This window comes from Mytilus californianus, unplaced genomic scaffold (genome assembly GCF_021869535.1).
Source record: "Mytilus californianus isolate M0D057914Y unplaced genomic scaffold, xbMytCali1.0.p SCAF_1, whole genome shotgun sequence".
Lineage (NCBI taxonomy): Eukaryota > Metazoa > Mollusca > Bivalvia > Mytilida > Mytilidae > Mytilus > Mytilus californianus.
In genome coordinates, this window is record NW_026262581.1 from 37,571,755 (window position 1) to 37,584,108 (window position 12,354).

The 12,354-nt window shown below is 33.0% G+C and overlaps 1 protein-coding gene across 7 annotated transcripts in view; it reads right to left on the reverse strand.

Moving 5' to 3' along the window:
- The window catches only part of LOC127702978 (nuclear transcription factor Y subunit beta-like), a 298,592-nt gene that overhangs the window by 235,219 nt on the left and 51,019 nt on the right, over positions 1 to 12,354 (reverse strand). For all 7 annotated transcript variants that reach the window (XR_007982618.1, XR_007982624.1, XR_007982628.1 and 4 more), the window contains exon 7: positions 10,925 to 11,006. Coding sequence is in view for 2 of the 7 variants with exons in the window: in XM_052207366.1 (XP_052063326.1) it covers positions 10,925 to 11,006 (82 nt within the window). In the remaining 5 variants the exon portion in view is untranslated. The remainder of the gene's footprint in view (positions 1 to 10,924; positions 11,007 to 12,354) is intronic.

Below are 12,354 nucleotides of genomic sequence, written 5' to 3' on the forward strand. Positions count from 1 at the left end.
TACTGCTCACTGATGATACCCCCGCCCAAATATGCATTTGTTGTTGAGTGATGAATCTGAAAACACATCACACGGTATAGCTGACTTATATAAACCCTGAAACCAAATTTCAGAAATCCTTATGATGTAGTTCCTGAGAAAGATGCGACGAAAAATATTCATGGGAAGGACGGACGGACTGACCGATGGACGGACAGACAGAGGTAAAACAGTATACCCCACTTTTTTAAAGTGGGGTATAAAAAAGGGGGTGAATATAAATGAGAATGAGCCACGCATTAGTAAGTTTGCAGATGACATATTTCTTACACTTGACCCTTTCCTCTTTTGAAAAATTTCTCAGTCTCACGATTAAAGATAAATACAACTAAAACAAAAGTTGTGTGGATTGGAAGTAAAAAATATTCTGACCTGATTGTGTCCTGAAAAAAAATCTAAACAGGTCCTGTTCAAACTTAAAAAAAAGGTTTTAGAATCAAATTTCACTTTGGATCTAGAGTGTATGCTCAGCTTGAATTTCAGAGAATAAATAAAATGCTTCGCTGAGCTGGATACGAACGCAGAGGTCCAACCCTGAACAGTTGGGACAAAAATGGACACAATATTCGCGCTTGATACAGGTCAGAATTTGGATTGTAATTAAATATTTGACACATAATAGGTTTCTGACACCGAATAACTGTAGTCATAGAACTTAGAATTGGTTATATGATTTGAATTTATATTCTATTTTTTGCTTTCCCCCCCCCCCCCCCCCCTTTTTTTGCTTTTGTGATATACACACAAATTCTTTCCCTCAAGATATGGTCATAATCTCAATTCAAATTTCCAATGGAGTTTGCAACCATAATTACCAATTTAAATACATCATAAAAGTCTTAAAATAGAAAAAAAAATCCCCTCCCCCCAAATTTTTTGAACCCTCTTATGATTCATCACCCCCAAACTCAATCCCAGTCTTCCCTTTGTGGTATTGTACCTTGCAGTACAATTTCAGAGAGATCCATACACTTGAAAACAAGTTATTGTCTGGAAACTAGGAAAATGCTTGTTTTTGGCCCCTTTTTGGCCCCAAATTCCTAAATGTTTAGGGCAATTACCCCCTAACTCAAACCCAGCTTTCCCTTTGAGACATGGAACCTTGTAGTACAATTTCATAAAGATCCATACACTTACACACAAGTTATTGTCCTGAAATTAGAAAAATGCTTGTTTTTGCCACTTTTTGGCCCCTAATTCCTAAAATTTTGAGGCAATTACCCCCAAAATCAATCCCAGCCTTTCCTTTGTGGAATGGTACCTTGCAGTACAATTTCAGAGAGATCCATACACTTGAACACAAGTTATTGTCTGGAAACTAGAAAAATGCTTATTTTTGGCCCCTTTTTGGCCCCAAATTCCTAAATGTTTAGGGCAATTACCCCCTAACTCAAACCCAGCTTTCCCTTTGAGACATGGAACCTTGTAGTACAATTTCATAAAGATCCATACACTTACACACAAGTTATTGTCCTGAAATTAGAAAAATGCTTGTTTTTGCCACTTTTTGGCCCCTAATTCCTAAAATTTTGAGGCAATTACCCTGAAAATCAATCCCAGCATTCCATTTGTGATATGGAACCTTGTGGTACAATGTCAGAGAGATCCATACACTAACACACAAGTTATTGTCTGGAAGTTACAAAAATGCTTATTTTTGGCCCCTTTTTCCTTGACTGTTGGTACCATAACCCCCAAAATCAATACCAACCTTCCTTTTGTGGTATTGAACCTTATTGTAAAATTTCATAGAGATCCATTGAATTAAACTAAAGTCATTGTGCGAAAACCAATGTGTCTTCGGACGACGACGACGACAACGTCATACCAATATACGAATTTTTGGCGGTCATATAATAATTGCGATTTAAAAAGTGCTGAAAAGTTGGCAGCATAGGAAGCTACATGTAACACTGCATGGGAAGTTACAGTTATTAAGACTCTTGCACTTCCAAAATTAATTCATTTGCTTACCTCTTTACCTAATATATGTCAATCCATGTTGAATGAAATCAACAGATTATTTTTTAACTTTATATGGGATGGAAAAACAGAAATAAATGGGGAATGTGTCCATGGGACAGTAAAAGTGATGCCACCGAAATTCAAACTTGATCTGTGTTTTGTGGTAATAAGCATTGTGTATAAGTTTCATAAAATTTGGTTGAGGCAAACTAAAGTTAGAGAACGGAAACCAATTTTGGGATGTACGGATGTGCGGGACGGACGTACGGACGTACAGACAGACAAGGGTAAAACTTAATGCCCTCTCCGCTACTGGCAAAATATTCTTTAACTGATATTGAACACATTTGGAGGTGTAAGATCTATTTCTTTACAAAGTTTCAAACTATTGGAGATTAGTAATAAACTCAGAAATCCTTTTTGGAAGGACATCTTTCAAGCTTTACATGCATCTAAACCACATATTATAACTGAGGTCAAGGAATGCCTCTCTCTTGATATCTTGACTTTTGTACAAACAGAAGATTTCCCATTATATAATAAATGGGGAGTTGCTGGTGTGCAAAACCTTGACACTTTGCTGACTATTAAAGGAGTGACTTTCTAACATTTGATCAGATTAAACAAAAAGTTTAAGTATGCCCTATTACAGTTTAATACCAAATATATGGAGGTAAAACAGTGTATTAGGGAAAACACTGATACTAATTTAGATAATATTACTCCACAGGATATTTTTTTGGAACAAATTACTAGCAGCAAAAATATCAAATTCATATATAATTAAAGAACCTTTGTGAGCACACTCACATACCCCCCCTTTGCCCCCACATTGTCACTGGGCAAACAAAATCTCACCCAATTCCTTAGTCCAAAGACTTATATCTCCTACAAAAGTCAACTGATAATAAAATGCTTCCCCAAGTGCAGCCTGATACTACCACAGAGATCGAACCCTGAACAGTTGGGGCAAGTTTGGACACAATATTCAAGCTTGATACTGTCTGAATTTGAATTGTGATCAAATTTTTGACAATTATATAGGTTTCTGACACAAAATAAATGTGGTCAAAGATCTTAAAAATTTGAAATGGGACATTTAATTTACCTAGTATGGTCTGATATCCAAAATCTAACAACATGGTTATATTCAGCACATAAAAAAACACTAAAAATTTAATTTTAGTTGAAAACAAACACAGTTTAATTTTGGACCCTTCAAACCTTAATATGGACTAATGTGAAAACAGGGCCCAAAATAAAAAATCTAAATGCACAATAAGATTCAGCATATCATAGAGCTGCAATAATTCAGTGTTTGATGAAATCAAACAAAATTTAATTTTGGAACCTTTGGACCTCAATGTAGACCAATTTAAAAATGGGGCCCAATATCCAAAATAGTAATACAAGGTTAGAACCCCCCAAAATTAAAGACTTTAAATTAATCCCATTGAAATTGGTTAAAAGATTTGTATTTATTTTTCAATTGAAGATTTCTTGCTATTGTGCGATACTGTGCAATTGAAGATTTTTTGCTATTGCGCAATACTGTGCAATTGAAGATTTCTTGCTATTGTGCAATTGAAGATTTCTTGCTATTGCGAAATACTGTGCAATTGAAGATTTCTTGTTATTGCGCAATACTGTTAATCTGTTATACATAATAATTTACACACCCTGTTTGGTGTGTATCTCCTGCCATATCAGTATTTGTTGCTTTTATATATAAATCAGAAATAATCAATGTAAAAATGGAAAATTTTTAGAAAAAAAATTATGAAAAAAATCCCCTGTGCCCCCACCCCCCCCCCCCCCCCCCCCCCCCACCAAAAAAATTAAAAAAAAAAAATTTGAAATTTTGAAACATCTCGAAGAAAAAAAATATGAACCCCCAAAAAAAATTGGAAAAAATAGTCCCCTCTAACTTTTTGAACCCCCTCCTTGAAGTAATTACCCCCAAACTCAATCCCAGCCTTCCCTTTGTGGTATAGAACCTTGTATTACAAATTCAGAGAGATCCATACACTTAAACACAAGTTATTGTCTGGAAACAAGAAAAATGCTTGTTTTTGGCCCATTTTTTGCCCCTAATTCCAGAACATTTGGGACAATTACCCCCAAACTCAATCCAAGCCTTCCCATTGTGATATGGAACCTTGTGGTACAATTTCAGAGAGATCCATACACTTACACACAAGTTATTGTCCTGAAAATACAAAAATGCTTGTTTTTGGCCCCTGATTCCTAAACCATTGGTACCATAACTCCCAAAATCAATAAAATGCTTCGCTGGGGCGCAGCTTGATACGACCGCAGAGGTCGAACCCTGAACAGTTGGGGCAAGTATGGACACAAAATTCAAGCTTGATACAGCTATGACTTTGGATTGTCATTAAATATTTGACACAGCATAGGTTTCTGACACAGGATGAATGTGGTGTAAGAACTGGAAAAAATTTAATTTACCTATTATGGTGGAATATCCATAAACTAAATTGTTTGTTAATTTCAATATATCAAAGAATATGTAGAATTCAATGTTTGATGTAATGTAATAAAGTTGAAATTTGGACCGTTTTTGTTCAATGTGGACCAATTTGGTAACATGTATAAATAATCAAAAATCTAAATACATGGGAGCCCATTTAAATACATCATAAAGGTATTAAAATAGAAAGTGACATCATAGTCATGGCTAAAAATAAACAAAAATCCTTAATCAGCAACATTTAAAGTAATATCTAAAAATAAATTCCTTTGTAACCATAAAAGCCCATTTAAATACATCATAAAGATATTAAAATAGAAAATGACATCATAGTCATGGCTAAACATAGCAAAAAAACCTTAATCAGCATCATTTAACAGTAATATCTAAAAATGGAAATTACATCATAAAGGTATTAAAATAGTCATAAAGGTAATAAATGACATCATAGTCATGGCTAAAAATAAACAAAATCCTTAATCAGCATCAGCAACATTTTATAGTAATATCTAAAAATAAAATTCCTTTGTAACCATAAAAGCCCATTTAAATACATCATAACAGATATTAAAATAGAAAATGACATCATAGTCATGGCTAAACATAGCAAAAACCTTAATCAGCATCATTTAACAGTAATATCTAAAAATAAAAATTTCTTTGCAACCATAAAAGTAAAATAGAAAATGACATCATAATCATAGCTAAAAATAAACAAAAATTTTTTTTATTGGCAAATTTTAAATGGAGTTTATTATACTAAAACAATAAATTTGCAACCATAAACATGATAAAACCCCATTTAAACACATCATAAAAGTATTAAATAATTCAACTACATCATAAGGCTATAAAAATAGAAAATGACTTCATATTGGCAAATTTCCAATGAAGTTTATTACACTAAAATTGTTGGCAAATTTCCAATGCATTTATTAACAATAAAGTTATTGGTAAATTTCCAATTTACATCATTTAAAAGCAGTGTAGATGAGATATTTAAATGAGTTTGAATTACCAACCTTACACTGCTTTTAAATAATGTTCTTTACTCAATTATTTGTCTATTAAAATGGAAACCCTTGTTTTTTAACCTTTTTTCCCCTTATTCCTTAAACATTAGAGCCATAACCACCCCCCCCCCCCCCCCACCAAAGCCAATTATTACTTTCCAATGTAACTTAAATTTCCAATATACATAATTTTAAATTTCAATTCCTCATGATATATAACCGTATCATTATTATTTTCTTTCATATATAAATCTGAAACAACCATCTTTAAATGGAAAATTTTAAAGAAAAAAAAAGGAAAAAAAAAAATCCTACCTCCCACACATTTTTTCAACCCCCTTTTGATTCATCATCCCCCACCTCAATCACAACCTTCAATTTGTGGTATGGTACATTGCAATACAATTTCACAGAGATCCATACACTTGAACACAAGTTTTTGTTGCAAACTAAAAAAATCCTTATTTTTGACCAATATTTGGCCCCTTATTCATAAATGTTTGAGCAATTAACCCCAAAACTCAATTCCTACTTTCTCTTCGTGATAAAAAATAACTAACTTAAAATGTAAATTTTAAACAAAAAAAAAAGGAAAAAAAAAAATTACCCCTTTTTTGACCCCCGCCCCCCTTATGATTAATCACCCCCGCCCCCCTTTCCCCCCAAACCAAGCTCAATAACAGCCTTGCCTTTGTGGTATGTTACCTTGTAATACAATTTTAGAGAGATCCATACACTTGAACACAAGTTATTGTCTAGAAACTAAAAAATGCTTATTTTAAACCCCTTTTTAGGCCCCTTATTACTAAACGTTTTGGGCAATTACCACAACACTCAATTCCAGCTTTCCCTTTGTGAAATGGAACCTTGTAGTAAAATTTCAGAAAGATCCATACACTTACACACAAGTTATTGTCATGAAACTAGAAAAATGCTTGTTTTTTGCCCCCTTTTGGCCCCTTATTCCTAAAATTTTGAGGCAATTAACCCCAAAATCAATCCCAGCATTGACCCTTTGTGATATGGAATCTTGTGGTACAATGTCAAAGAGATCCATATGCTAACACACAAGTTATGTCTGGAAGTTACAAAAATGCTTATTTTCGGCCCCTTTTTGGCCCCTAATTCCTTAACTGTTGGTACCATAACCCCCAAAATCAATCCCCACCTTCCTATTGTGGTATTGAACCTTATGGTAAAATTTCATAGAGATCCATTCACTTAAACTAAAGTTAGAGTGCGAAAACCATTGTGTATTCGGACGACGACGACGACGACGACGACGCCAACGTCATACCAATATACGACCTCAAAATTTTTTTGCGGTCGTATAAAAATAACCAACTTAAAATGGAAAATTTTAAAGAATAAAAAAAGGAAAAAAAAAATCCCCCCCCCCCAATTTTTTGAACCCCCTTAGGATTCATCACCCCCAAACTCAATCCCAGCCTTCCCTTTGTGGTATGGTACCTTGCAGTACAATTTCAGAGATATCCATACACTTGAACACAAGTTATTGTCTGGAAACTAGGAAAATGCTTGTTTTTTGGCCCCTTTTTGACTCCAAATTCCTAAATGTTTAGGGCAATTACCCCCAAACTCAAACCCAGGTTTCCCTTTGTGATATGGAACCTTGTAGTACAATTTCATAAAGATCCATACACTTACACACAAGTTATTGTCCTGAAACTAGAAAAATGCTTATTTTTTGCCCCTTTTTGGCCCTTAATTCCTAAAATTTTCAGGCAATTACCCCCAAAATCAATCCCAGCCTTCCCTTTATGGTATGGTACCTTGCAGTACAATTTCAGAGAGATCCATACATTTGAACACAAGTTATTGTCTGGAAACTAGAAAAATGCTTATTTTTGGCCCCTTATTCCTAAACGTTTTGGGCAATTACCCCCAAACGCAATTCCAGCATTCCCTTTGTGATATGGAACCTTGTAGTACAATTTCAGAAAGATCCATACACTTACTGGTTCACACAAGTTATTGTCATGAAACTAGAAAAATGCTTGTTTTTTGCCCCTCTTTTGGCCCCTAATTCCTAAAATTTATAGGCAATTACCCCCAAAATCAATCCCAGCATTCCCTTTGTGATATGGAACCTTGTGGTACAATGTCAGAGAGATCCATACACTAACACACAAGTTATTGTCTGGAAGTTACAAAAATGCTTATTTTTGGCCCCTTTTTGGCCCCTAATTCCTTAACTGTTGGTACCATAACCCCCAAAATCAATCCCAACCTTCCTTTTGTGGTATTGAACCTTATAGTAAAATTTCATAGAGATCCATTTACTTAAACTGAAGTTATTGTGCGAAAACCAATGTGTTTTCGGACGACAACGACGCCGAACCACGACGACACCAACATCATACCAATATACGACCGCAAAATTTTTTTGCAGTCGTATAAAAATTGAATCATAACTTCCTGCCGATATTCACATCTACATATTATATGTATTATGTCCTTATTATCTACAAAGTTTCATGAAATTCTGTTGTGTGGTTTCAGAGGAGTTGCGATGACAAGAATAGGACTGGTGGACTGAAGGACGGAAGGACTGACAGATTGATTGGTCAAAAAGATTATACACTACTGAACTTTGTTCGTGGGGTATAATTAAAATCAAAGACACAAAGTTATATTCTTTTTGTAGATGTGGAGATACAACTATTGGACATTTATTTTATGATTGTTAAGTGACATCAAGTGTTTTAGATTTGTTCTGTGCTTGTTTGAAAAATTTCCTTGTAAACACTGAATTCAACAAAAAGCATTTTTTCTAGGTTTTGAGAAGAAAGCTTATTTTTAAATTTCTTCGTAATTTTTGTTAAAAAATACATGTACAAATGCAAGCAAGAAGAAAAGCTTCCAAATGCACTTGAATTGAAAAATAGACTGAAAAAAAACTTTTATAATTTAAAATTATATATGGCAAGAAAATACAACAGAGTTTTTGCATTAGAAAAACTTTGGGCCCCTATACTAATTATTTATTCTGAATGGTAGTCTTACAACCATATTTGAAAATCTTTGTGCATTTATTTTAGCACTGAAGTGTACATAGATAAGGATATTATTTAAAACAGACAACATATGGTAGATTATATTTGTCAAAAGTACATGTAGAAATTAAAATGTTTTATGGTTGTGGAAGTGTATATATACTACAAGAGTGCACACGCTACATTTTCACAGCTGCTTTACTGACCATTGATTTTATGTTGAAAGTCTTAAAGATAAAGGTTTTACTACAAGTATCACATAAACTTTACATTTTTAGAGATCCATTACAATGAGGTCAAGGTCAGATAAATCCTGTCAGACAGACATGTACACCTTACAATTATTCTATACACCAAATATAGTTGAATTGCTAATGGTACTGGAAAAACAGACCAAAACACAAAAACTTAACACTGACCAATGAACTATGAAAATGAGGTCAAGGTCAGATGAAACCTGCCAGACTGACATGTACCCCTTACAATCATTCCATACACCACATATAGTTGACCTACTGCTTATAGTATCTGAGAAACAGACCTTATCACATAACTTTAACCTTGATCAGTGATCCATGAAAGGAGATCAGGGTCAGGTCCCGTCTAACTGAATAGTAGACCTTGCAAGGAACCATATACTAAATATAGTTATCCTATTACTCATAATAAGTGAGAAATTCACATGACAAAAAAACTTTTTTTTTTTCCAAGCAGTCGCTGAACCATGAAAATGAGATCAAGGACAATGGACATATGACTAACGAAAACTTCCTAACATAAGGTATCTGCATACAAGGTATGAAGCATCCAGGTCTTATAGCTTCTGAAATATAAGGCTTTATACAAATAGTTTACACCGCCACCAGATAGTAATCCCTGTCTTGCATACTGCAACTTTTCAGTCGCAGGCGAGAAAAAAACAAAACAAACTTGATAAGGATGCAGATACACATGTTAGTGTGCTGTTAATCTTCATTTCAATGAATATGCATTATTTATCAATTTTTTTTCATAAAAACTCGTTTATTTACCCATCTTATAAAATCCTATGAATAAGAATTGACAACCTTTAATGTAAACATAAGAAATTCAATATGTTTAAACAATAATTTGTGTGACTCAAAGCCAATTCAATATTAAGAACACTGTACATGTACAGACATGAGGTGCAACATACACATATCTTGCAAGTACTTAAAAAACTACAGTTTGAACTTTATTGAATTACCATTCAAACTTTTGAAATTAGATTCATGTAGGGAAATGAGGACTGCCATATAAATGAGACAGTTTGTTTTCATTATTATATGAAGGACCCCACTGGAAATTAGTTTCAATAACTTTTGTGGGTCATCCTAGGGTATTAGGCTGCAGTGATAATCTAGTCTATATAATTTATTTATTAAAATCTAGTCTAATATCAAAATATCATGACAATTTTCCATAATTTCATTTTTTAAATTATAATTTTTTAGTAAACATATAAATCATTTGTGTCTGTAACTATTCATGTCTAGTGCTATACCTGTATGTCATTTTAATTTATTGTGTCTGTCAAAATTCAAGCCTTTTATCTTAAATAAATATTATATATATTACAGGCATCATACTGTCTGGTAATCAGATATACAAATCTTCTGACATTGTATGCCCTTTTATGTTAAACAAAAATCTTGAAAAAAAACTATTACTCAGATCTGAAAATTGAAAATGTAGAAAGTGCTGACAGATAAAAAAAAACACATAAAAAAAATTATTTAAAATTGTGAAAGATTTTGGAATATTCTTACCGGTAATAAAGATTTTTCTACTGTAATGATGGACTTTCCCATTATCAATTATGACCAAACATTAAGCACAGAGATATAAATGGGATATTCTGAACTAAAATATTGATTCACACTATTTCATATTATATCTTCAAGGAAAACCAAATAAGGTCTATAGTATTTTCAGTGGAGAATCCCCTGAACAGGGTATACATATTTCTTTCTGAGTAATTAATACAATCCTGTATTGTATCATTAATGATGAATACAAATGTACTTGAAATGAAAGCCTCGAGATACTTATTTTTCAGATCTTTGCTCCAACAGACAGAAGTAGCATGTTGTTATTTTACATTTTTCATTTTTCACTATTTACTTAAATCCAGTTTAAACGATATGTTTAATATTTTACAGCAATATTTGGTTATTACATTTAACTCAAAAATGTGAAAAAAGAGCTAGATTCCAACAATGGGCCTTATTGATAGATGTCACACAAAGACAGTAGCCAAATTCAATGTTCATGTACACAAATACATGTTTTAGTAAACTTACTATAAATATTACAGTTAGAGAAAAGAAAAATTGTTTGATTTGGTAAAAAAATTCCTTCTAATAAATAATACAAACCAAATGGCTCCTCTGCAATTTCATCCAACTGTACATCACCTCCAGCTCCGTGGCCACTGACAGATTTATCTCCCTTGTTAGCCTAAAATATCAAATACCAAAAGTAATAAATAAATTCACATGAAAACTTTTTTATTTATTTTTATACTGTCCTTGATATTTTGATTGCTACTCTTTTCAGTGTATCTTCAGTATGCATTTTCCAGACAACAACTGCAGCATTTTGGTAAATCAGTGTGTTTGTTGTCATTCTTTTATGAAGAAAAAATGTGATATTTTGGTAAATTGTATCAATACCAGTCAATTTGTCCGTCCTTCATAAGTATTGTTTTTTATACATTAAGATGTTTTATTTTGTATTTATAACTTTGAATTCTCATTTTTATGCCCATTATATTTATAAAGCTTACATACCTGTATGATATAGGGCCACGGTATTTGGTGTATGGTGTACATGTCTGTCTGCATGTTTCATATATGACGTCAATTGTATTTGATATATATTGAATGATAGTAAGATGTCTGTGTCTGACTGACGGTCAGGGTTCATATACTTTCGACCTCATGTTCTGAATTAATTGGCCAAACATAACTTTTACATTTGTCAGTTTCTAAGGTACTGTAAACATCGGAACACCTATCTTTGGTGTACAGGATTTTTGTAGAGATCTGTATGGCATGGTTCATCTGACCTTGACCTCTTTTTATGAATCACTGACAATTTTAAGCGTATGTGACACTTCTAGTAAAACCCTTAATATTACAGAAGTTCAACAAATATACTATCATAAGTAAAGCAGACGAGACATTTCAGCATTTGTGCTCTGGTATTCTTTAGTCTGTAATATATAGTTATCTCATTGGAAATCAATCCACATCTGCTACGTTTTATACAAAGATACATATAACTTAAGAAAGTATTGTTGCACTAAATGTTGGTTATCGTTCAATCTCAAATTTTTCATGAAAGATGCTGTTTTTGCTATAAGTTTTTGGTTGATGGTTAACTTTTTGGTTTAAACGTTGCATACCCATATTATTGGCCAAATAGTGGTGGTCTGCCTGAATTGTACTAGTCCGATTCTCAGAGCTTAATTTTTCACACTCATTTAGACACGTTTTAAGTTTGGTTTTTTTTAGAGGTAAAGTGTTGAATTTAAAAAACAAATGATAGCTTTCATGTTTGTTCTTATCAAAAAAATTACAGGCTTCAACCAGTTGCAGGTATATCAAGTGGTAAAAGAAATATTGATTTCTGATTATTAAGTCTGGTCACGCATTATCTTTCACGATCAAAATAATGCGTTGCCTGATCCTTCACCATCAAGTTTGATGAAAAATCAACAAAATTCAAGGTTTTCATAAACAAATGAACGATTTAAATGGAAGAGCATTCTTTTATTTTACTGTACTTTCGGACACAAAAAAGA